We start from the raw sequence: 27984 nt of genomic DNA, 5'->3' as shown, positions 1-27984 counted from the left end.
AACAGGGCCCGCTGCCATGCTGGCAGGCTGGCCCCGTAAAAATAATGCCAATATCAAAACGGAGCCATGCTGGCAGCCTGGCCCCGTAAATACAAATAAAAATGAAATCTAGTAATGTTTCATGTCTGTCTGGTCAGATTTACGAATGCCTTAAGTTAGGCTTGTCCTAAACTAATTCATAATTTAGATTAAAAAGAGGAGGTTCCATTTAGATCTCATTCAGCCTGAAATACAGGCTAGTCTAAATTTGGTAATTCCAAAAATGTCCTTAAAATAGCACTAAATAGGCTTAATCTCAAAATAGAGAAATGTACCCCTTTTTGATTTAATTAATTGTTTAAGTAATATTTTACCTTCCTAATTTAAGTAATTTTTACCTTCCTCCATGTGGAGCCATGACTGTTTAACATCTGAGCAAGGTGCAAGAGAAGAAGCCCCCAAAACCTAAGAGCCCAAGGGGCCCAAAGGGCCCCCAACAGCCGTCCGTGTCCAAAACCTCCCACGTCTCCCTCAGCCTCTGCCTCTGCTGTGATGCTCTTGTGAACGCCCCTTCATACGGTAGTACGGTCTAAAGGAAGTTCTCCAGACATCAGTGTGTGTATGTGTGTGCACGTAGGTGTGCACGTAGGTGACTTTTCGAAAGTTAAGAAAGTCGGTGTGTGTGTATTTGCGTGCACATAGGCGTGCTTGCATATTCTTAGAAGTCAGACGCTATAGGTGATTCTCAGAAGTCAGTGTGTCTGTATGTGTGTGTATGTGTGTATGTGTGTGTGTGTGTGTGTGTGTGTATGTGTGTGTATGTGTGTGTATGTGTGACTTTGCCAACAGCCACCCACACTCTACGCCGCGAGTGCAGCTCTCATACAGGAAATGCAGGCCTCTGCCTGTTGCAAGCCTTCGAGTGCACCTCAGCAGTCATTTCAACCAGTCAATATCATATTCTTTCTTTAGGCAAATCAAGTGATAAAATAATTTAAAGCCTATATCCTAAAGTGAGCTGTTCAACATAAATTACGTTCTTATACATTTCCAGATGTTCAACAAAATAGACAGGGACTAACGAGGCACAGGTGAACTCAAAAGACAATCAACACTGGGATAGGCTGGGGGACAACAGGACACAGGTGGAGAAAACTAGTAATCAACAGGGAGGTGAGACAAGACAGGTAAACAGTAACTAATCAGACAGGAAACAATACTACAAATACAACAGAAGAATGGCCTAAACAGGCCTAAGAAGGGTCCAATACCATATAAGGGCAGTCAAGGGCTAAATAATAAAGTCACAGTCCGAGGAGCGGACCGTGACAAAAACTAGATCAGCCGACACTGAACCTCATGCTGAGTTAAACAGCAGTGATGCCACCCTTGTGCCCTGGTTGTGCAATGACATTCACTATAATAAGCTATATACGACATATTGGTACAACACCTGGAAGTCATCTTGAAAAAGTCGTTTTTTTTTGGTGGCCAGCTCCCTTTTTCACAAGAATGGACTTTAAAGAGTATTTGTGCCAAATGTCATCCCTGTATCACAACCTGAAAGATTATATCACTATCTGCTCCAGCTAAGGTGGTGGCCATCTTGAAAAACGTGGTCGTCATCTTGGATTTTTGAGTGGCCATCGCTCTTTTCCATAAGAGTGGCCCTTAGAGAGTATTTGAGCCAAATGTCATGCTTGCATCACAAAGTGAACGATTCTTTTAAAATGTGCCATTAATGTGCTGTACTAATATAACTGGTTTGCTCATTCAGCAAAGCGCCAGAGTGACTGCAATAATGTCTATGAGACTATACATGATGGACAGTCTCCACTGAAAATGTACTACAAATACAACAGAAGAATGGCCTAAACAGGCCTAAGAAGAGTCCAATACCATATAAGGGCAGTCAAGGGCTAAATAATAAAGTCACAGTCCACGGCCTGAGGAGCAGACCGTGACAAAAACTAGATCAGCCGACACTGAACCTCATGCTGAGTTAAACAGCAGTGATGCCACCCTTGTGCCCTGGTTGTGCAATGACATTCACTATAATAAGCTATATACAACATATTGGTACAACTCCTGGAAGTCATCTTGAAAAATGGCGGCCATGTAGATTTTTTTGGGTGGCCAGCTCCCTTTTTCACAAGAATGGACCTAAAGAGTATTTGTGCCAAATGTCATCCCTCTATCACAACCTGAAAGATTATATCACTATCTGCTCTGCTAAGGTGGCGGCCATCTTGAAAACATGGTTACCATCTTGGATTTTTGAGTGGCCAGCGCCTTTTTCTATAAGAGTGGCCCTTAGAGAGTATTTGTGCCAAATGTCATCCTTGTATCACAAAGTGAACGATTCTTTTAAAATGTGCCATTAATCTGCTTTACTAATATAACTGGTTTGCTCATTCAGCGTGTAGGGTGACTACAATAATGTTAAAAAACTTAAAAACTGCTGGTGCAGTATCAAATGTGCCTACTGTACCTGCATCAATGGAAATGCTGCGAGAACTGGAGTTGATTTGCCCCAAAACTATGATGTCCACCATAGACAGGCCAAGAGTTAAAGACTTGCCCACAGAGTTCTTGTCATGTCCTATCGACAAATTCGGGGACGCAGGAGGCGGGGGTTTGAACATACTCAGTTATCAGGGACTTCTACCCCACTTTTGGGATGAAGAAAGAAAAAATAAAAAAAACTCCGACATCTACACTTCCTGGAGTACAAGGAGTTTTTTGTACCGACATAAAGTAAAAAAAAAAAAAAAAAGTAACAAGCCCAGAAATAAAACTGCACACGCACGGAACACATGCAAGCGTGCAAACTGCTGGTTTTACTGTAACACAACGTGAGTCAGAAGGGGAAGTGGAGCTGTGTTCACAACAGACTCTGTTTCCTGTATCGATTAAAAAAACAACAATGTGTCATTGACCACAAACTGATGCACAGTCCTTATCGAGTCAATCGACATACTGTTAAAACTTTTAGTTTATCTACACATCACCACAATGTCAACACTAGTATGAACACAACAAAACAATGAACTATGTATGTGTCTTTAATCTGCTCCAGGCCTGGTAAACGGTACTATCATCTGGGGCAGTGCAGGACATTGTGGCCTCAGGGTAGATCAAACCCAATCAAACCGGGAACGCATCCATATTTTATACTTTGGGCTATTCAAAAATAGCAGATCTACAAGCTCATAGCGCGGCACCGAGTGCCGCGCTATGAGCTTGTAGATCTGCTATTTTTGAAAAATCTTGAGCATTTTGTGCAAATATTTGAATATGTTTTTAAAGGGAACATTTGTAACTCAAATATTTGCTTCTGGGGGGTCCCTGGAACAACATATATTGAGATGCAGGTCGGCGGCCAAATACATATCATTTTGGGGGTTCTTGACATGAAAAAGTTTGAGCACCACTGATATAGAAACGTACGTTGTTGTTTTTTTAAACTGTAGGATTTAGAAGACGTTTGTAGAATCCCCCAGAAGCAAAGATGTGTTTAAAAAAAAAACGTAAAAATATATAGTCAAAGATTTGCAAAGATTTTTTCAAAAATAGTAGATCTTCAAGCTCATATATCTGAGCAAAGGTTAAAATGTCATTTATATAGTTGTTTAGACAGATGCTAGGTTCATTGTTTTCCTGGTATCCTATAGTTTCAAAGTACAGATTATTATGTTTGATATTATATTGTTTAGACTGATGCTATAGGTTCATTGTTTACCTGTGTGTGATCCTAGTTTACTGAGACACTACACTGTCTCTCTACATTCTATGTATTTGTGTTTACCTTGTTTACTGTAAGACACTCTGGATAAAGAGCGTCTGATAAATGACTGCATTGTACATTGGAATAGATTAGTGTCTTGATCAAGGTCTCAGGACCACCAGAGGAAGTTAAAACCACTTCCTCAAAACAGCGCATCAAGTTGACACGTACATCCTGTGGTAAAGAGTCTATAGCTTATTGTGCGCTGTGTGCACGCTATAAGGTGTGTCCTAAACAGTAGTTAGAGTCAGACCCCAACAGACGACAGATCAGAGAGCAACAGTGAAGACCAATGTAGAACCACACAGGACAAAGAGACAAGGTGAGAAGGTAACTTTTCAACATATTTAGAAATATAGCCGTATATTTTAACGATGCATAATTGAAGTACATGATAACATATACGTTACTTCTACTGATTAAGTTGAGTTACTTTGTTGTGTCGTTCCTTAAGATGTCTGACCTGCCACTCAGACCAAGGAGGGTGAGGGACGATGGAGGAGGCAGAGAGGAGAGAGGAGAGGAGGAGAGAGGAGAGGAGGAGAGAGGAGAGGAGGAGAGAGGAGAGGAGGACGCGGTCTACGTTAACCCATTAAGACCTCGAACTGTGGCATTTTTAGATTTGAGCTAAAAAGCATTATTTTACACTTTGGGCTATTCAAAAATAGCAGATATACAAGCTCATAGCGCGGCACCGAGTGCCGCGCTATGAGCTTGTAGATCTGCTATTTTTGAAAAATCGTGAAAATGTGTGCAAATCTTTGAATATATATATTTTTAAAGCGAACATTTTTAACTCAAATCTTTTCTTCTGGGGGTCCCTGGAACAAAATATTTTGATGGGGGTCCGTGGCCAAATACATATAATTTTGGGGGTCCTTGACATGAAAAAGATTGAACACCACTGATATAGAAACATACGTTTTTCAGAAAATTGTTGGGATTTAGGAGACATGTAGAATAGGCTTCAGGTCTCAATGGGTTAATGCAGACAGTGTCAGAGACCAAGGCTCCGGTTCTCAGGGGGCTACAGGAAATCAAGGTACACTCTTCCAGTGGTGGAAAAGTATTCAAATGTTGTACTTAAGTAAAAGTATCAATACTGCAAGAAGTACTCTGTTACAAGTAAAAGTCCGGAATTAAAAATGTACTTGAGTAAAAGTACAAAAGTATTGGTATCAAAATGTACTTAAAGTACCAAAAGTAAAAGTACAAAAATGTTTTAAAATAGCAGATCTACAAGGTCACAACGCGTCGCAATGCGACGCGTTGTGAGCTTGTAGATCTGCTATTTTCAAATATCCTAGGTATAAAATAGGGCTAAAGTGGTTAATGTATGTTTCATAATATCATAATTTATATGTGCAAAGTAACTAGTAACTAAAATTTTCAAATAATTATAGTGCAGTAAAAGTACAATATTTGCCTCTGAGATGTAGTGGAGTAGAAGTAAAGGCATTGGAAATTGGAAATACTCAAGTAAAGAAAAAATACCTACTTAAGTACAGTACTTAAGTAAATGTACTCAGTTACTTTACACCACTGCACTCTTCTCACTCACACCATGTACAGTAGTACCCAAATATGTATCCAACTACTTTTCCAAGGTTGGTGATACTAGGGCTGTGCTCAGAAAAATATATACGGCGATATATGGTCATGCTCACTCGCCCAACTATCTATACGATCTATACAGAGGCTACTGTATCCATACGGCAGAGAATGCTGGGGTGTGACGATGTTATGAAAAACCAACCTCAGCTTGTTTATTGTTTGCAGCAAAAGACTAAAAAATACAAGAAACAACAGAAAAGGCCATTTTAAAAAAGTTTATATTTTAATTTGCATTTATTAAGGAACTCACAACACGTATTGCAATACGTAGCGTATCATATTCTATGAGAGCAAAACATTTTTTGCAATGCTCAATCCCCCTCTAAATGTGGTGCGCGCACAAGTGTGCGCGTGCACACACACACACACACACACACACACACACACACACACACACACACACACACTTCGGTAGCACTTGCTATGCATCCCATGTGTATAACGCATTAAACACATACTTAAAAGGCATTGAAATCTGATCATAATCCTTTATAATCATATTTATAGGAGCTTATAAATAATCATAATGCTTTATACCCATAACCATAACACATTTTAAAGCTTATTATAATGACTTATAAGTTCAAGTAAAAATTGTATTATGCTTATAACACGTGATGATTACAGTTATAAATATTCATAACAATGTATAATGCAATCATAACACATCATACAGCATGTTATAATGACTTATAATGTCAAGTATTATAATACTTCATAATTGCTACCATGATGTCTTTTTTTTTTTTTTTTACTAATACATTATTCAATCAATCAAATTCCTTCTAAATGAAACATTAAATGTGGTCATATTAAATAAAGTGTAAGTGTATTGTACTGATATCCTCCAGGTGTCCAGAGAGAACTGGTCATCCAGAAAGCCATCGTCACAGCGTGTGCAGTCTGTCTGCTGCTGCTCTGTGTTCTAGGAGCATTGAGAACCACACACAAGGCCATGGACTGTGAGTATCAGCTGGTCAACTGTTAAATGTCAGTAAAGTGACAATTTAAGGACCTTTAAGACCTTTTTAATACCTAGAAAACACGAGAAAATAACAAAATAACATTACTGTGTTAAAAGTAATCAAGAAACTATACTATCAAATAATATAAGAAAGAGGCACAAATTGTAAAATTGCCTACAAGCTCACATCGCCTTGCAATTTTTACAATATTTATCTGTGGAACCGAGTCAAACTAAATGTAATGCCTCAACTCCTATAATTCCAAGTATTTGTCAGGATGGGGGGTCCGCAGTTCAAATATGATCATTTTGGGGGGTCCGCAGTTCAAATATGATTATTTTGGGGGGTCCGCAGTTCAAATATGATAATTTTGGGGGGTCCGCAGTTCAAATATGATAATTTTGGGGGGTCCCCAGTTCAAATATGACTATTTTGGGGGTTGCGGCCACCACTGGCCTAGTACTATCATACAGGTTGAGATCTATCACCCCATTCGGATGCTATCAGTGCATTGAATGGGACATTATCACCTTTTATCAGACCATTGAATGGGCGAAGTAGGCGAAATACTGACCTACCCGCGATGTATCAGACCATTCATTGGGTGTTATCAAGACATACTGACCTACTGACGGAGATTACTTAAAAAGTTCTGTTTCTGTTTTGGTTTTGGTTTTGGGACCATGACGGAGGCCCGCAGTCTCTTTACTTTATTTTATTTGTTTATTTAGACAGGACAGAGCATATTAATGAACGTCACATGAACGTAAATACACCGGATTTAGCAAAGATGCTAATTTTCATCCGCAGTCCTCACACAAAACAGAAAAACAGAAAAACAATAACATCAGAAAACAGACAAACGGTGAAATACAATTACATTACATCACATAGCCTAAAAAAAAACTAAAATATGATCACAAATGGTTGCAGCTTTGGTTTTCAAGCAACCATCTTTTCACATTGAATTTAAAAGATGGAAATGTAGCACAATCCCTTATATGTAGAGGAAGGCCATTCCATGCTACACAACCCTGTACTGAGAGGACATTTTGACCGAAGGTTGTTTGCCGGTGCGGCACTTCACAATCTCCTCGAGTGGTTGCTCTGGTACTGATTCCTCTTTCAGGCTTCCTTTTAATGAATTCCCTTAGGGGGGGCGGGCACAGACCATGTAAGGTCTTGTATATGACCCCAACCTGTTTGAACTTTTTGAAATTGTCGAAGCTAAAAAAATTGAGCCTCCTGAGTATGTTACAATGATGATAAGAGTGAGGCTTCCTGTCAAACACCTTGAGCGCACTCAAGCGAACTGGAACCACGTGAGGACCACCGAGGGAGCTAAAGCGAGCGAGTTGCCATGCCGAACGTTGTGACGTTCCCTTGAGCCTACTCAGCGCCGTTGGAGTGATGTACCGATAGGCACAGAATGGTAAATCATGTTGTAGGGACTGCTCCGCCTCCGAGTGGGTCAGTAGCTCCTGATTACGCCCAATGAATGGTCTGATAAATCGTGGGTAGGTCAGTATGTCGCCTACTCGCCGCCTACTCGCCCATTCAATGGTCTGATAAAACGTGATAATCTCCCATTCAATGCATTGATAGCATTCGAAGCCGGGTATTCACATTCACAAACACACCTGATCAGGAACACTGAGGTTTCTTGCTTGCAACAACAACTGTGTTTATGATCACATTTTGTTCTTTGCAGATCGTTCAGAATTTGAACGACTGCAGGCCAACTACACCAACCTGATCCTGGAGAGAGATCAGCTGGAGACCAAACTGATCCTGGAGAGAGATCAGCTGCAAAGTGAAGTAAACCAGCTAAAGGAAGCAGGTGAGAGAGATTACAAACCTTTTTGAATCAATATTAATTAGTGGATTATGAATGCCATTGTTATCATGGCCTCAGTATCAGATTGGGGGAAAAAACTGTCTGTGACACTTAAGAGCATTGCTCTATATGGTGACTCCCTACAATGTGTGTGTGTGTGTGTGTGTGTGTGTGTGTGTGTGTGTGTGTGTGTGTGTGTGTGTGTGTGTGTGTGTGTGTGTGTGTGTGTGTGTGTGTGTGTGTGTGTGTGTGTGTGTGTGTGTGTGTGTGTGTGTGTGTGTGTGTGTGTGTGACTCCTGTTCTGTCAAGTTGAGACACAAGGGGGCAGTGTTTAGCTTTATAAGCAGCAGAGTTCTGGTGAAAACAGAGAGGAGTGCCAGTGGCATTTATAGTTCATTAAATACTAGTTAAACATACAGTGCAGACCACATGAAGAAACTATATTTATATAATAAATACATATGTTTACCTTCCACTACATTACTGACTGCTATTATTTCAACTTCTCTGTTGTAGAATTTATAAATCAGTGCATTGGAAATCCATGAATAAAACCCATATTTTATGTTTAGTCATGGTGTGTACCAGTGGATGGAAGCAGTTTGGAGACAGACGGTATTTCATGTCTACTGAGGAGAAAAGCTGGGAGGACAGCAGACAAGACTGTCAGAAGATGGGAGCTGATCTGGTCGTCATTAACAGTAAAGAAGAACAGGTGTGTGTGTGTGTGTGTGTGTGTGTGTGTGTGTGTGTGTGTGTGTGTGTGTGTGTGTGTGTGTGTGTGTGTGTGTGTGTGTGTGTGTGTGTGTGTGTGTGTGTGTGTGTGTGTGTGTGTGTGTGTGTGTGTGTGTGTGTGTGTGTGTGTGTTCATTCATTACAAAACGTGGGTTATTTGTTTGTTTGTTTTAATTAAAAAAGTAAAAATAGCTACAAGCTCATAACATGTCATTGTGATCAGCTCTGTTCATTAGTTGTAAGATTAGGTCATTTATAGAGGACTAAAGTGAAGGAAATGTGTCAATCATCCACATAAACACACATGATTCCATGAAACACTAAAGCTATGAATAAATTAATGATGATTCAATCATGTACAAAAATCTTCAGGAATTCATCAGAGGATTGGACCAGTATGGTGGTGGATCATGGGTTGGTCTGAAGAAGACGGGAGACAACTGGATCTGGGTGAATGGAATACCAGCGACAGCACAGTGAGACATTTTACATGTTTAATTATTGTAAAATTCAATACATGTTGTTTATTAACTGTGTGTGTGAGTGACAGTGGTGTAAAGTAACTAAGTACATTTACCCAAGTACTGTATACAATTTTGGGGTATTTTTACTTTACTGGAATATTTCCAATTTTCAGTACTTTTACTTCTACTACATCTCAGAGGCAAATATTGTACTTTTACTCCACTACAATTATTTGAAAACTTTAGTTACTTTGCAGATATAAATCATTACATTATAAAACATACATTAACCACGTTGGCCCTATTCTATATCTGCTATTTGAAAATAGCAGATCTACAAGCTCACAGTGAGCTTGTAGATCTGCTATTTTCAAACTTTTTTAGTACTTTTACTTTTGGTACTTTAAGTACATTTTGATACCAATACTTTTGTACTTTTACTCAAGTAAATTGTTTATTCTAGACTTTTACCTTTAAGGGCGCGCTCCCACCACACTTTTCTTTTACCTCTGGGGCGGAATCTGCCAATGCTTTGTCAATGCAAATGCGTGGATTCATGGTCTTCCCAAGAATCCACGCATTTGCATCTTGGCAGATTCCGCCCCAGAGGTAAAAGAAAAGTGCGGTGGGAGCGCGCCCTAACTGAGTATTTCTACAATGAAGTATTGATACTTTTACTTAAGTAAGAAAAGTGAGTACTTTTTCCACCACTGGTGAGTGACTGACTGAGTGAATGTGATTCATACATCATGGTGTTTATTCTGCAGGTACTGGATCAGTGGAGAGCCTGATAACGATGGCAACTGTGGAGCATACTCTCACAGCTCAGGAGGATGTTTTGATGCGTTCTGTACATCCACACGCAAGTGGATTTGTGAGAAGTGATGTTTCTCTTAAAGGAGCACTTCACCCATTTTCCACCTTATTTTCATAATTGGTCCTCACTAATGCTCATGATAAAACGGCTTCATTTCTGTTCTACTCACTCTGTGTCTCAGAGGAGGGGCTGTGGACACTTCAGAAACCCGCCTACCAGTGACATCATCAGTAGGCAGGTTTGGTCATTTCAAACAAGATTTAATTTAAAAATAAATACAAATACATGCATTTTTTTTGTTGTAGCTTCTATTTCAGCATGTTTACTTTCCAGGAAGAGAAAAGGCTGTAGTTTCTATTAGCTTGGAATCCCCATCGATGATGTCACTGGTAGGCAGGTTTGTGAACTGAACAGAAGTGTGACAGAGTGAGTAGACAGGAACGGTGCCATTGTGATTGATGAGCATTAGTGAGGACCAATTATAAGATATTGTCTGATCCCATAGCCCGAAGGGAAGGGGGGCCTTTGGCTGAGACTGTGATTGGTTGAGCCAAAAGAAACATGCATGGCCCCGTTTCTGAGCTAAGCTTAGCAAAAAACTAAAGTTAGCAATAAAGCCATTTCATGAGGTCTTTGACACAATGTTTCAATAAATGTAATTACAGTATGGTTTGTACCATGGGCTCAAAACTACATGAGGTACAGTTATTGGCATCACTGCTCCCCCTGCTGGTAGAGGCTTAAACCTGTCCTAATGCCGTCCATCCCTGAGGACACACCAGTAAAAATACTCACTGTTCATGTTACTCCCACAGTGTGCAAATGTAACCAAATGGACCTGTAAGGGTCCATTTGGTTACATTTGCACACTGTGGGAGTAACAAATGGATACATTAAAGGTAGGGTAAGTGATATTTTTTGTTTTTGTTTTGTTAAAAAGGTTAAAGTAGTATATTGTGATAGTAATCATTGCTACAGAGCGTTTGTTGGGTCACAGGGGTCTCTCCAGCTCTTTAGTAAACACAATATAGTACATTTTCAGGCAGGTGACAACATTTAAGCCAATCAGGAGAGGGCACTGAAAATGCATTTTCTGTTTAATAAAGAGCTGGAGAGACATGGAGACTCCTTTTACTGAACAAACACTCTATAGCAATGAGTACTATCACAATATAGAGCTATTTAACACTGTTACTGAACAAACACTCTATAGTAATGATTAATATCACAATATAGCTATTTAACACTTATTTTAACCAAAGTAAATCACTTACCCTACCTTTAACACTGAGTATTTAAAATATATACCATTTAAAAACTGTTAATATTTCATTATGTAAATATGTTTAGCATTTCCAAATATAATATAATATTTTAATGTTATATAGAGTCTGGAACTACACCTCCCGAAAGCCGAGAAAGGAAGCCGTCATCTGTTCTTCATTTCTGTTCACGAAAATATTTGAAATTTTCAGATATTTTCGTGAACAGAAATGAAGAACAGATGACGGCTTCCTTTCTCGGCTTTCGGGAGGTGTAGTTCCAGACTCTATATAACATTCAGGAGGTGTAGTTCCAGACTCTATATAACATTCAGGAGGTGTAGTTCCAGACTCTATATAACATTCAGGAGGTGTAGTTCCAGACTCTATATAACATTCAGGAGGTGTAGTTCCAGACTCTATATAACATTCAGGAGGCATAGTTCCAGACTCATGACTATAGTAGTAGAAGTAGTAGTACTTACTTGTGTGCATTTTTATTCATCTCTGCTGTATTTTCTTTTTGGGGGGGGGGGAACAAACGTCAACAGACATTATTTGCATGCTTGCACTGGCTAATAATAATAAAGAAAAAATCAAATAAAAAGTTAAGCTTCAACGTTATTGTCATGTGTGTTAATACTTGTGTTGTGGCTCTCTGTCCCTTAACATAACAATGTAACACTATAGAGAGGGTCTCTCTGGTACCTGGAGAATTAGTAACATTTAATTCAATACCTTAACCTTTTTACTGCCATGGACGCGTTTGAAAAGAAAATAACGTTTTTCACACAGAACCAGGAGATAACACGATCCAAAGATTTGCTGCTCCATTCACTTCCTGGTTAAAGTATTTGGGAAATATTCTGTATCTCGGCTCCTGTGTTTAACTAGGTATTTTTTTCAAAACATGCTATTTTCAACTTGCCGTAACTATGGAACAGATTACCATCATTACCACAATTTTCCCCTCCAAATTCTATGAGACCCCTGTGTATGTAATGAGGGGATCAACGTACGGACAGTGTTCACAGAAAATATTCCATGATTTTTCAAAGGTAGGTAAAAACACCAGTTTTCGCTGGCACTGGGGTGACACTATTACAGTTTTACTCTGGCAGTTAAAGAGTTAAGGGCCGTTCAGCAGCACTATAACTAACTTTATGTATTTGTTCATATCAAGCTCCGTAGACGTCCGCTCATACATCCTATTTAAGTGTTCTATGTGTCTGTGTGTGAGCGTCTGGTGCACAGCCCTTTACATTGAATTGTATTATGAAACAGTATATAAATGATTGTGTGAATGTATATTAAAACATCAAAGCCCATAAAGTCTCTCCTCGACTCCTCAGTAGAATCTTTTGAGGGAGACGGAGTGGGGGGGGGGGGGGGGACCACTGGATCATTTGATGACCAAGCGGACCGGTAGGCTAGCGGTTCCGGTAGGAGACACAAAGGAGACTCTTTGTGTCTCCTGCCGGAACCGCTGCCGGTCATCAAATGATTGTCTTAGGAATGAGACAAAAACTAAAACAATATCCATGAATTCAAGTCTCCATGAGGTGAACTATCCCTTTAACCCAGGGCTACTCAACTTAAGATGGCTCAGGGGCCACTCAGCAAAATACCAAAAGTCCAAGGGGCCGCCATAAAAATGACGGTCCTATTTTGGATTTTTCGATTTTGTAACACACAAGAAAATGTACATTTTGACATCATATTCTTTTCACTGTACCAGTTTATTTTGTGTTGTGTGTATGTCCAGTGGCAGCAACCTATCATGGGCGCGCGGCAAAGCCACGCGGCTTGAAAAATTTGGGGGTCAAACCCCCCCAAAAACCCGAAATGCATAGAAAGCTATGCATTATACCTGTAACAATTGATGCACCTGTATGTATGTCTGTCTGTTTGTTTTTGAAAAATGTTTTAGCAACCCATATATTTGAACGGAAATGTATATTTTTATCCTGTGCTTTTTTGGACCATGAGGGGGCCGCCAAGACGCTGCGATCGGGCCGCATGCGGCCCGCGGGCCGCGGGTTGAGTAGCGCTGCTTTAACCCATTAAGACCTGAAGCCCATTCTACATGTCTCCTGAATCCCAACAGTTTAATGACAAACCTATGTTTTCTATATCAGTGATGCTCAATCTTTTTCATGTCAAGGACCCCCAAAATTATATGTATTTGGCCGCGGACCCCCATCTCAAAATATTTTACTTACTTTACTTTATTTGTTTATTTAGACAGGACAGAGCATATTAATGAACGTCACATGAACGTAAATACACCGGATTTAGCAAAGATGCTAATTTTCATCCGCAGTCCTCACACAAAACAGAAAAACAGAAAAACAATTACATCAGAAAACAGACAAACGGTGAAATACAATTACATTACATCACATAGCCTAAAAAAAAACTAAAATATGATCACAAATGGTTGCAGCTTTGGTTTTCAAGCAACCATCTTTTCACATTGATTTTATACCAGGGACCCCCCAGAAGGAAAGATTTTATTTAAAAATGTTCGCTTTAAAAATATATATATATTCAAAGATTTGCACACATTTTCAAGATTTTTTAAAAATAGCAGATCTACAAGCTCGTAGCGCGGCACTCGGTGCCGCGCTAGAAGCTTGTATATCTGCTATTTTTGAATAGCCCAAAGTGTAAAATAATGCTTTTTAGCTCAAATCTAAAAATAACAGATGCGTTCACAAAAAGCAACACGATCGTATACAATATATAGTGGGGGGGGGGGGGCTTCATCTCTCTCTCAGCTAAAGGGTCTTAGCCTGAACAAACTGCTCTACAGGGCTGTCACCATTACTAATGTAAGATGATGATTAATTGTCACTCAAATAATCACGATTACAGATTTAATAATAATAATAATAATAAACTTTATTTGTATAGCACCTTTCATGACATGAAATGCAGCTCAAAGTGCTTTACAGAGCAAGAATACAATTACAGTTAGAACCAATTTAACAATAAAGCAAACAAAAATAAAATAAAATAAAATAAAAGCAAAGGCTCGTTCTCAGTATACAATTGCAGATAATAAAATGCAGTGGCCCTCGCCACTACAACACAACTAGAATGTAGACACAACTACAACACAAATGGATATAACTTAAATGTAGTGGCCACTGTCCTCTACAACACAGCTAAAGAAATATCCACACTTCACACAATTGCCAATATTACATGTGTACCTTAGTAATATATCTTCACACAATTGTCAATATTACACCTTAGTAATATATTTTCACCATGTTTACCACGTGTGGACTAGCCCAGGGGATCTGCTAACTTATCACATCCAAACCACACACCGTACACCCCTGAGAATGATATCGGGGTTATACAAGATATATAGACTAAACATAGACAAAAGGATCTGCCCTGGAGGGTCCACCACGTGTCGACGTGCCCCAGAGGATAATTCACTAAATCCTCCGGATGGAGTTATCAGACTCTTGTCTTTTAACTACCGTGACTCTCTCTTCCACTCACACAAAACAAAAGCAAAGGCATAAAACAACATTAAAATAGGGAATACAGTGAGGAATTAAAAATCAACCAAAGAATCAGCTAAAAGCAAGAGTGAAGTAATAGGTCTTGAGCTGTGCTTTAAAGCTATCGACAGAGGCTGCCTGTCTTAAGTGTAATGGGAGTTTATTCCACACTGTCGGTCCGTAAAAGCAGGATGCTGCTTCACCGTATTTTTTATATGTCATTGTAGGCACCTCGAGCAGGTCAGCACTTGAAGACCTGAGGGCCCGGTTTGGAACATATCTCTCTAGGCAGTCAGAGAGGTAGGAAGGTGCCAGACCATTTAGAGCTTTATAAACTATTAAAAGAATTTTAAAATCAATCCTAAAAACAACCGGGAGCCAGTGTAGTGAAGCTAGAACTGGAGTGATATGTTCTCTCATCCTGGTTTTAGTTAAAATTCTGGCTGCCGCATTTTGAACAAGTTGTAATCTGTCAGTTGTGTTTTTTAGCCAGTGAACGTTGGAACATATGAAGACTTTTAAGGCTTTGTAATCAAACATTAAACAGAACAGATATGACAAATAACTGAAATATACAAAGACATTGTTGACATTTAAAAAAAATTGTATACATTTAAAAATTGCAGAAATAGCTGATCTACAAGCTTACAACGTGTCACGTTGTAAGCTTGTAGATCTGCTATTTCGGATTTTTTTTGTTTGAAAGTTTGTGAAAATCTTTCAACATGAAAACGATTATGCAAAAAATAGTTGCGATTATCTTAAGTAATTGCGATTAGAGGAATATGTAATACTTGTTACAGGTCTATTCTACACCATGTATGAGGTGACATCTTGTTACAGGTCTATTCTACACCATGTATGAGGTGACATCTTGTTACAGGTCTATTCTACACCATGTATGAGGTGACATCTTGTTACAGGTCTATTCTACACCATGTATGAGGTGACATCTTGTTACAGGTCTATTCTACACCATGTATGAGGTGACATCTTGTTACAGGTCTATTCTACATCATGTATGAGGTGACATCTTGTTACAGGTCTATTCTACACCATGTATGAGGTGACATCTTGTTACAGGTCTATTCTACACCATGTATGAGGTGACATCTTGTTACAGGTCTATTCTACACCATGTATGAGGTGACATCTTGTTACAGGTCTACTCTACACCATGTATGAGGTGACATCTTGTTACAGGTCTATTCTACACCATGTATGAGGTGACATCTTGTTACAGGTCTATTCTACACCATGTATGAGGTGACATCTTGTTACAGGTCTATTCTACACCATGTATGAGGTGACATCTTGTTACAGGTCTATTCTACACCATGTATGAGGTGACATCTTGTTACAGGTCTATTCTACACCATGTATGAGGTGACATCTTGTTACAGGTCTATTCTACACCATGTATGAGGTGACATCTTGTTACAGGTCTATTCTACACCATGTATGAGGTGACATCTTGTTACAGGTCTATTCTACACCATGTATGAGGTGACATGGTGAAGCTTTGCTCTGAAGTACAGGTCACATTCAACGTAGGACGCCAGGTTACCGACGTCGAAACGCCCACAGATCTCCTGAACGTACACCGGCTGTCTGAAATCAAACAACAGCACGACTCATTTGTCAAATAAGACAAGCATCTGTGTCATTTTCCATTTCTTTGGCTATTAAAAAAGTAGCAGATCTACAAGCTCATGTTGCGGCACCAAGTGCCGTGCAATGAGCTTGTATATCTGCTATTGTTTTTTTTATCCTGGAAAAATGTGTGCAAATCTTTGAATATATATATTTTAAAGCAAACATTTGTAACTCAAATCTTTGCTTCTGGGGGGTCCCTGGAACAAATCATCTAAACATCTTACCTTGGAATGAGCCAAGATACAAAGTTTCCTGGAGCATCTTTCTGTTCTATAGGAGCTTCCTATGAGAGGAAAACATGAAGTATGAAAAATATATTCACATTACGGGATATCTTAATGTTTTTCTTTTCTTTTAAACGTATCCATATTCTGGTTATGACATTTAATATCATAATAATAAATTGACCAATCAGGATGGAATATGAAAAATCGGACAGATCTGTGTTGATCACATGACTATAGAGATACTGTGTACTGATTTGATCACATGACTATAGAGATACTGTGTACCGATTTGCGTGATGTTTGGACAAAATCTGTAGGAGTAGTATCCTACAGATCCTACAGTAATATTAAAAAAAAAAGTTTTACAAAGATCAGCCTCCTGGTGGCGCTATAACAGGCCCATGTGAGAGATTTGGGGCAGAGGTTCTGCTCTGTCATCCAGGGAGTGTGTGTGCACAGTTTCCCGTCGATCGGGCCATCGGCGCCGGAGATTATATGGTGTAAAACATAGTCATAGACAATGACTGAACAATATATTGGGGGAAAAAGAAGAAAGCCAACTGGGGGAGCAGATTTGATCTCTATGTGAATGGAAGGATGCTCATGCTAATAGTCTACACCCTCCCCAGGCCAAAACCATCTATAAACAATGAAACAGGGCGGATGGGGGGGGGGGCTCACTGAGTAAGAACACATAGAGTTAGGGCTCTGGTAAAAATGCAGGCTAATCACCTGTGTGCCGTGGATGATATGAATGTCATTCAGACATTCTGGACCGGAGTATTATGGGTTATTATAGTGACTAAAACTAATGAAATAATGAAAACTAAAATTGACAAAACATTTTAGTTCTGATTGACCAGGCCACATAATGACGGACGGACGCACGCACGCACGCACGCACGCACGCACACACACACACACACACACACACACACACACACACACACACACACACACACACACACACACACACACACACACACACACACACACACACACACACACACACACACACACACACACACACACACACACACACACACTTACCCTCTTTTCTTCTAGAAAGGTGTCTAACTGCGGGAGGCTTCTCTTGGAAAACACATAGAAACAGGGACACTGAGGGACAAAATGTCACAGAAATGATCAGGGACACTGAGGGACAAAATGTCACAAAAATGATCAGGGACACTGAGGGACAAAATGTCACAGAAATGATCAGGGACACTGAGGGACAAAATGTCACAGAAATGATCAGGGACAGTTTCTAGCTTCGTTCCCAGAGTTTTCATCCAGACATGCAAATCATGAGGATTGATTCCCATTAGAAAAGCTGACTGACAAGCAGCTCTCAAGAACACAGTCTAAATATTGCGATGCTGATCTCGTAAACGTATTCATTTAAAACGATACTAGACACGTTTTCAAGCTTATAGTCACAATAGTGTCTCTTGTTGTGGCTGCGAGCGCTCAGTGCTTTCAATCACTTTTCAAATCCATTTCCTGTTAACCTCCCTCTGTGGCAACAGCTCAACAAACCAACATCAACACGACTCCATGGACAGAGCAGAGAGAACAACACAGTAAGACTTTCACCCATTCAATCGGGGAACGAATCTGTGTCATTTTTACATTTCTTTGGGCTGTTCAAAAATTGCAGATCTACAAGCTCATAGCGCAGCACCGAGTGCTGCGCTATGAGCTTGTAGATCTGCTATTTTCTTTTTTAAATCTTGAACATTTTTGCAAATCTTTGAATATATATATTTTTAAGTGATTTCATTTAACTCAAATCTTTGCTTCTGGGGGATTCTACAAATGTCTTCTAAATCCTAACAGTTAAAAAAATATATATATGTTGCTTTAATATCAGTGGTTCTCAAACTTGTTTCATGTCCAACTGATATGTATTTGGCCACCAAAATATTTTGTTCCAGGGACCCCCCAGAAGCAAATATTGGAGTTTAAAAAAAAAGTTTTATAAAAATACATATATTCAAAGATTTGCCTGTTCAGGATTAAAAAAAAATGCAGATCTACAAGCTCGTAGTTAATTAAAAAAATAGCATATATACAAGCAGATAAACTGCTTGTAAATACGCTATTTTTTTAATAGCCAAAGAAATCTGAAAATGACACAGATGCGTTCCCGGTCTTAATGGGTTAAAACAATACAAAACAAAACATTGAATCAGCCAGAAAACTGTGAGAAGTGATGCAACAGGAGACCCCACTCAGGCGGTATGACGTCATCTCAGGCTGTGTTCACGCTATAGCTGTAACAAAGCTACAAAAACAGCCAAGTGTGATGAGCAACATTTCTGTCAAGTCATGGTTGAAGTGTTGCTCTAAGCCACACACAGGGTGAGGGAACTACTTAACGGTGAGAAGTATTTTTGTCCTTCCATCTACAGAATGGAGCAGGAATTATGGGCAAAGATGAAGGGCGTAGAAATGGTGAAACAACAACAATACGATTGATTGACGCCTCACTGCGTCACTGAAGCGCTGAAAAAAGGTTGTAGAACAACGTCAGGTTTCAGGTGTCACTTTGTAGCTTCATGTGGCTTTGCTGCCACTAGTATGAACGCAGCATCAGGCTGGGACACAAATCCTCTCTTTAGCAGTGTTGATTTTGACAGCAAATTTTGATTTAGTTTTAGTCATAGTCTTTTGAATAAAATTCCATTTAGTTTTAGTCATATTTTAGTCATCTTAAATGTTTTAGTTTTTGTCTAGTTTTAGTCGTCTAAATCTACAGTTGATTTAGTCGACTATAATGTATGTTGGTGGTGCCTTGATGGCGTCATAATGGCTGATTTTAGACTTGGTTGCATGCTGAAAATAGCCGATCTACAAGCTCACAACGTGTCACAGTTGTGAGCTTGTAGATCTGCTATTTTCAGAGCGCAACATACGTGTGCAACCAAACATAAAATGACTTGTCTTTTTCTTCTCTTCTCCACTAGATCCTCACTAACATTTTAGACAAGTATTTATTTGTTGATGAAATTGTCAATATATTTAGTCTTAGTTTTAGTCGTCATGGCTTAGTTTTTATTTCGTTTTTATTTGGTTTTCAGTGAAAAATGGAGCCGACGAATTTTTTTCCTCATCGTTTTAGTCGACAAAATCAACACTGCTCTTTATAAAACTACAAACTTTACAACTCTTTTGGTAGGATGGAATGACAGACCACAATCAGGACCCTAACCTTAACCATAATGATGCTCTGTTACAAGTTAAAGTCCGGAATTAAAAATGTACTTGAAGAAAAGTACAAAAGTATTGGTATCAAAATGTACTTAAAGTACCAAAAGTAAAAGTGCTAAAATGTTTGAAAATAGCAGATCTACAAGCTCACAGCGATGTGAGCTTGTAGATCTGCTATTTTCAAATAGCCTATGTAGGGCTAAAGTGGTTCATGTATGTTGTATAATATGATAATTTATCTGCAAAGTAAAAAGTAATTAAAGTTTTCTAATAATTGTAGTGGAGAAGAAGTATAATATTTCCCTCTGACATGTAGAAGTAAAAGTACTGAACATTTTAAATACAGTAAAGTAAAAATACCTCAATACCACCACTGCTACTGACTGACTGAACCAAAAAAGTCCACTTTCAGAGATGACTTTGAACCTGGCTGGCGCCCCTACTTTGGGCATCGTGTCATTATAGGACACAACGAAAATGTTCTAAATATCTATATATCTGAGTGAAAATGTTGTAAAACAGCGTGGTGTAGATGTGTTGTTAGAAGAGGGCTTACTGCTCTCCTAGACGTGGTGTCTGTAGGAAGAGGTTTCTCCTTCATGCAGATCACCCTCAGGTCTTCATCCACTTCCAGGATCCCATATTTATGAGTCTCTGTGTGAGGAGAGACAGACATGAATCTACTGTAAACCATTGGTTCTCTGTGTGAGGAGAGACAGACGTGATTCTACTGTAAACCATTGGTTCTCTGTGTGAGGAGAGACAGACATGATTCTACTGTAAACCATTGGTTCTCTGTGTGAGGAGAGACAGACATGATTCTACTGTAAACCATTGGTTCTCTGTGTGAGGAGAGACAGACATGATTCTACTGTAAACCATTGGTTCTCTGTGTGAGGAGAGACAGACATGATTCTACTGTAAACCATTGGTTCTCTGTGTGAGGAGAGACAGACATGATTCTACTGTAAACCATTGGTTCTCTGTGTGAGGAGAGACAGACATGATTCTACTGTAAACCATTGGTCTTCCAAACCTTTTCAGCCGAGACAAAAACGTTAAATTTGGTGTCTCCCCCGGACCCAAACTTAGAAAAATCGATTACATACATTTACCACTTAAGTTACCACTATGTAATAGCTTTTTGTAATTAATGCAGGGGTCTTCAACGTTTTCAGGCCAAGGACCCCCTAGCTGAGAGAGAGATGAAGCAGGGACCCCCTACTCTATATTGTATAAAATTGTGTTTCAGATTAAAGTTTTTTTTTTTTACGAAGTCTGCTCTTTTTTCCCTCTACACCTACAGCCTCTTTGCCAAAAATAGCCGATCTACAAGCTCTCAACGCCTCGCAGCGCGAGGCGTTGAGAGCTTGTAGATCTGCTATTTTCGGCTAATGTTCCCCTCAGAAAAGGAATTCTAGGGTTCAAGTGGTTAATGTAAAAAAAACTAAATCCTATCACACAAAGATTTGGCGGACCCCCTATAGTAGCTCTTTTATTTAATTAATGCATTTTGTTTTTATTTTCAAATATTTTTGAAAATCTCCCTGAAAATTTTGGATTTTAGAAAATGTTTCAAATAATTGTTTCGTTGGTGATTATATTTTTTTTTAATGCAAAACAAAAAAGATGGACATTTAGAAATGGGACCGGCTCCCGACTTATTGTTTGGGTTGTTTCTACGATTGGTCACTGGGAGCTGACCAGTACAACCACAGTCTTCTACGGTTGGTCACTGGGAGCTGACCAGTACAACCACAGTCTTCTACTGTTGGTCACTGGGAGCTGACCAGTACAAGCACAGTCTTCTACTGTTGGTCACTGGGAGCTGACCAGTAAAACCACAGTCTTCTACTGTTGGTCACTGGGAGCTGACCAGTACAAGCACAGTCTTCTACGGTTGGTCACTGGGAGCTGACCAGTACCACCACTATGTTGAAGTTCTGAGGAAAAGTGACAATATCCTCCTGACATATTGAATATCTGAGTGTGGTCCATAAAAATGTCAATAGAACCTTCAGAAGTCTAACAGAGAGCTTTACCTTCATCTTTACACTGGTAAGACAGAAGCAGACAGTTGTCTTCACTCTGTGTCTGCAGCTCACAGAACCTCTCCTTCACCCGCCTCAGACTGAAGTCTTCTCTGAACAGCGTGTCCCTTTGTTTATACACAGAAGAGACCTTTAATCACATCATCAGAGAGAAGCTTAACCCATTGGGACCGGGAACGCATCTGTGTCACCACTTTAACCATTATTTTATTCTTTGGCTATTCAAAAAATAGCAGATCTACAAGCTCATAGTGTGGCAGCGAGTGCCGCGCTATGAGCTTGTAGATCTGCTATTTTTGAAAAAACGTGAAAATCTTTGAATTTATGTATATTTTTTAAGGGAACATTTTCAAACTCTTTGCTTGGGGTCCCTGGAACAACATATTTTGAGATGGGGGTCCGCGGCCAAATACATATCATTTTGGGGGTCCTTGACATGAAAAAGTTTGAAAACCGCTGATATACAGTAGCAACATACGTTTTTTTCACAAAAAACTGTTAGGATTTAGAAGACATATGTAGAATCCCCCAGAAGCAAAGATTTGAGTTACAAATGTTTGCTTTAAAAACATATATATATATATATTCAAAGATTTGCACAAATGTTCATGATTTAAACAAAAAATAGCAGTAAAGCTCACCCTCGAGTGTAAGATTGAGATTATACAACAGTTACCAACAAAACACATCCAAATGTATTCATATTGTGGGGCAATCCATAATAAAAATGTTTCGCTATTATCCGTTTCCCTGTAAAGAGAAGAGTTTATTTGACTGAGACATTAAATAGTCCCTGTAGCAGCGCTCTGAGGCACCGTCTCATCAACACAGCTGATTCCAGTAGGCTATATGCTCCGTCGTACGACCGTGTCACGTGGCCAAAATAACTGATCTACAAGCTGACAATGCGTCGCGATGGCCAGCTTGTAGATCAGTTGGCTCTAATTCCTTTTCCTTTTAACAGGACGTTCATGAAAGTCCTTGCGGGCTTGTTTCCAATGAGGGCCTGTGAGCAATTAGGGGTTAAGAGTCTTGCTCAGGGACACATTTCATTTCATTGACACATATGCTGGCCTGGCCTGGAATCGTACCTGGGGCAACCAGGGCCTTTGGCTCCCTAGGCGGGCTCACTAACCACTCAGCTATGGCCGCCTCGCATTGAAGGAGGCATGAGCTCGGCCCTGGCCTCCCTAGGTTGGCAGAGGGAGTGTAGCGCCCAGGATTACATAGATAATTGGCACTGGGTGTAAAAAATAGGGTTACAAAATCGTGGGATAAAGATTTTAAGAAATAAATAAATAAATAAAATAAAAGACAGAGAAAGCATCCGTGTCATTTTTAGATTTCTACAAAGCTCATAAAAATATATAAAATAATGGTTATAGCTCAAATCTAAAATGACACAGATGTGTTCCTGGATTGAATGGGTTAAGAATTCCCTCTTTAATTTATATATTCATATATATTTTATAAATCCATATAATTTGGACCTTTATTAAAATGTTTGATAAACACTTATTAAATCATACAGACAGTATTGGGATACATGTTATTGTAGAGGTCCAGGGACCCTCTGGGGTCCTTTGAGGGGGTTCCAAATGGACCCTTACAGGTCTGTAGCTGTGAGAGTGTACGGGTCCATTTGGTTCCATTTGTAGTACAGTCTCAGAGTTATGGGTGGGCCTATTGTTACTGTATAGCAGATCAGTTCCAGTAACAGTTGTTTGTATGAATGGAGATCCACGGCCAAACAAGTAGCTTATGTGGTACCGACACCTCAGGGGCCTTCAGATGGCGCTATGCCCCATAACAGTCAAGGAGGGCCCAGCTCAGCGGCTCAGGGGCCTTCAGATGGCGCTATGCCTTGTAACAGAGCAGGGCCCAGAGCAATCGCCACTCTTAATGCAGAAAGAGAAAATGTGGAGAGGAATATGGAGGAATTAGGAGAAACAATGAGAGAGAGAGAGAGAGCGTCAGAGGGTAGTGATAGAAATCAGCGATGATGAAGACAGGATGGAATCAGACGCTAGGAACAGAGATGCTGTGATAGTGTTAAGAAGTGATGAGGAGAGTGTCATAGAGGAGTTGCAGCGGGGGAGTGAGGAGCACAGGGAGGTGGAGTTAGAACAGGGTCCAGAGGCGACGCCCCAACAGCAGCAGCTGATAAGGTTGATGTCGCAACGACCACAATCACCAGGCCGCATCATCACCAGGTTGCATCATTCCCTGGTCTACGTGCCTTCCACTCCAGGAAGGGGGAATTCACCTACCCCTCCATCATCACCGGACAGTCCATAAGAGAATCAGTTGAGGGAGATCAGAGCCATCCTCCACCATCTGGTACCACCCATAAAACAAACACGGGCAAATTCTCCTTCTACAGCACGGCCACCTAGGTATGGAATAGTCTAACCCCATCCCTCAAAAAATGCAGTTCACTGGGCTCATTTAAAACAGCCCTAAGAACTCATCTTTCTGGAGGCCATAAGAGGAGGTAGTACCAGTTTCCCGGTAGACACACGACCCCCCCTCCCCTTTTTTTGTATATATTTTTTATTTTTCATGCTTTTTTTGTACATAGTGGTATTTTGTCTCTGTATTTTTATGTTGATTTTTTAACTGTTTGGTTGCTACTATACATGTCTATGAAATTAATTCAAGGACCCCAACGGAAACAAGTCCGCAAGGACTTTTTTGGTCGGACCTTTTAGACAAAAGTATTATAAATGTGTTGTTTTACATTCTTTTGCCTAATACAAATTTCAATCAATCAATAAATCAATATTGTTTCATATATTCATTGTATGGATGCCTTATGCCTAAACTATGTTAATTTGATGAACTGAGTACTGAGGAGGGTACTTAAAATCTTTTTCTGTTTCAAGCTGGAATGCAAGGGGTTAAAATGAAGATGTGAGAAAAGACAGGGCCACGACAGTGTGTGTGAGAATGACGAAATAGGTTAGCAGTAAAAGAAACAGCTAGAAAAGAGGAACTTCTAGTGGAGGACAGGGAACCATGAAAGCTGGGCGAGGAGCCAAAAAGCAGAGAGAGTGTGACTTTGAGAAGAAAGAGTAGAAATACTCTACTATTTTTACTCTACTCTCTATAAGAATAAAAATACTTAAAGACAGTAAAAGGTAAATGAAATAAGAGGAGATGGAGTAACAATAACGATAAAGTGTGGTGATGATTACTATATGCTTAAAGATTGTGTTACTCACTAGAAGAAGTGGTAAGGATGAAGTAATGACTGAAAGGAGTGTTAGGGAGGAAAGTATAAAGATAGAAGGTAACGTATAGTATTACAAGGGGGGAGAAAAGGCCTTACTAGACAGACTGGGTGTAGCACAGGAATACGCTGACTAGTAATAATAATTAATAAAGGTAAACATCCAGGTTAATATTAAGACCTGAGGCGATTCTTTAAAAAAAATCTAAATCCTAACAGTTTTTTGAAAAAAAATCACAAAAAAAAAATGTTCAAGATTTTTCAAAAAATAGCAGATCTACAAGCTCATAGTGCGGCACTGAGTGCCGTGCTATGAGCTTGTATATCTGCTATTTTTTAATAGCCAAAGAAATCTAAAGTGACACAGATGCGTTCCAGGTCTTAATGGGTTAAAGAGATGTAATAAGTTTAATACACTGATTAGGCGATAGTGGGGTGAAGAGTAAATGCTTTATACTTAAATAAGAGTTTATTTGGGTTAGTTAGCTGACCATAAGTAAACTGAGATAAATAGTATAGATAGGAAAATAATGGTCACGACTAGTGTATAGGGTAATAGCTACTGAGACGATGGAAACATCATTTCCCTAAGGGTATTGCATATGGTGAAATAGTGTGTAAGAATAGGGAAGAGGTGATATTTCCCAGACATAGATTAAAAGGGTAATGACGCATCAAGCACAGTCACGCTGACCATGGGGTAATAAACGGGATATGGTCAAGAGAGCATGGGTGGTAGGAAAAATAGGATGGGCCAAAATGCCCTTTATAAACAGTGTTCAGAGAGCAAGTTGTTGAGAGACTTTACGCGCTGTCGTTAGAGACCTGGGGTCTGTTAGAGTAATCTCACCATATCACCCGAGTTGGGGAATTAGTCTCTGACTTGTGCGAATATGGAATTTAGCTGCTTAATAATAATAGATGGGGTAGAAAAAATCAGCCAAAAACATAGTGCCTGTATTAGACTAAAAGATCTCCCAATTTGATGATGGGTCTTATAAGGGGCCTCACCCTTTATAGCCTATTATTAGGTTGTAGTCAGGCGAGGGAAAGAGCATCCGTGTCTTTAAGATTTCTTTGGCTATTTTTTTTTTATCATGTAAATCTTTGAATATATATATATATTTTTAAGCGAACATTTGCAACTCAAATATTTGCTTCTGGGGGGATTCTACAGATATCTATGATTCTACAGATATCTATGCTATGATATTAGTGGTGCTCAAACTTCTTCATGTCAAGGACCACCCAAAATTATGTGTATTTGGCCACGGACAGATGTGCAAATATTTTCAAGATTTTTCAAAAAATAGCACATTTACAAGCTCATAGTGCGGCACACAATTAATAAATAAGTTTGTCATATCACTTAGTCTATGGGTATTCAAAAGGTAAGATTGAAAAAATAAAAAATAAATGCATATAGTGTGAGAGTTCTGCAGTCTCGCAGCAGATACCAAATATGCAAAAACCAAATACATAAAGTTGAGCATAACTCTTCAGACTGACATACATACAGGTAGGTTCTACGTACAAATATTCAGAACCTACCTTACACAAGTATTATATTAACGTCCAATATACACAACACATAAAGTAGAAACCACTTACAACAACATAGATGTGTTCCACACAGAGGTCAGAGGTCAGTGCATGGACCCAGTGTGATATTAAAGCTTGGTGTCCGACGGGCAGCAGAGGCTTGGCTCTGCCGGACAGATGGCTGAACTGACCGCTGGTGTCTCTCTCCACGTCTCTCTGCAGCCTGGTGCCATACCCTGCTGCCAGCACCACCGCTCTCATTGTGAACACCTGTACGGGTCAATATCATATAGAATACATAATATATAATATATAAACGTATATAGGACTAATATATATAATATAGGCTATAGCTATTAGCTCTCCTTAACACCTGGACACATAATATAATCAGTGGTGGAAAAAGTAGCTACTCACATTTGTTACTTAAGTAAAAGTATCAATACTGCAATGTGGAAATACTCTGTTACAAGTAAAAGTCTGGTATTCAAAATGTACTTGATTATTATTTACTCATTATGCAGAATGTCCCATTTCACAAGTTTTGTACAAAAGGTAGACTAATATATACACACACACACACACACACACACACACACACACACACACACACACACACACACACACACACACACACACACTCTGTTTGTTGCTGTCATGCTGTTTGTGATGAAATGGTCAAATATTGACCAAACATTTACTGGACCTGTTTCCATTCAGTCAATTCAGGACTCTGGAAGACACAACACACACACACACACACACACACACACACACACACACACACACACACACACACACACACACACACACACACACACACACACACACACACACACACACACACACACACACACACACAGACTCCTCTACTGATCTAACAATGAGTCCTATAATAAAGCTTCATAATATCATGTTTCATGTTTAATGTTATAACATTAAAACAAATATTCATGTGTGTGTGTGCATGTGTGTCTGTGTCTGTGTCTGTGTCTGTGTGTGTGTGTGTGTGTGTGTGTGTGTGTGTGTGTGTGTGTGTGTGTGTGTGTGTGTGTGTGTGTGTGTGTGTGTACAGACATGAT

The 27984-nt window shown here is 39.5% G+C and overlaps 2 protein-coding genes and 1 long non-coding RNA gene across 3 annotated transcripts in view; 2 read left to right on the top strand and 1 right to left on the bottom strand.

The window, feature by feature from the left end:
* Nucleotides 1-2523: 2523 nt before the first annotated feature.
* The window catches only part of LOC308105815 (CD209 antigen-like protein A), a gene marked incomplete at both ends in the record, with an annotated part of 44266 nt that continues 18805 nt past the window's right edge, over nt 2524-27984 (top strand). The window contains 3 exons of the mRNA XM_080456740.1: nt 2524-2614; nt 6232-6342; nt 8057-8185. Of these exons, the coding sequence (XP_080312866.1) occupies nt 2524-2614; nt 6232-6342; nt 8057-8185 (331 nt within the window). The remainder of the gene's footprint in view (nt 2615-6231; nt 6343-8056; nt 8186-27984) is intronic.
* LOC308073754 lies at nt 9287-10462 on the top strand. Its single transcript, XR_013932039.1, has 2 exons — nt 9287-9393; nt 10149-10462. It is a non-coding gene; the product is annotated as an uncharacterized lncRNA (long non-coding RNA).
* LOC308105749 (uncharacterized protein) lies at nt 16402-27163 on the bottom strand (the record flags this gene model as incomplete). The annotated part of the gene is made up of 7 exons (XM_080456676.1): nt 16402-16592; nt 16862-16920; nt 17915-17983; nt 20634-20731; nt 22120-22235; nt 24413-24465; nt 26972-27163. 7 exons carry the CDS (start codon nt 27161-27163, stop codon nt 16472-16474), a joined length of 708 nt encoding a protein of 235 aa, XP_080312802.1. The 3' UTR covers nt 16402-16471.

The sequence above is a fragment of the Gymnoscopelus braueri genome, assembly GCF_963280865.1.
Source record: "Gymnoscopelus braueri genome assembly, chromosome: 18".
Classification (NCBI taxonomy): Eukaryota; Metazoa; Chordata; class Actinopteri; order Myctophiformes; family Myctophidae; genus Gymnoscopelus; species Gymnoscopelus braueri.
The sequence above is the reverse complement of the archived record's forward strand: the minus strand, read 5'-3'. Positions and strand labels throughout refer to the sequence as shown.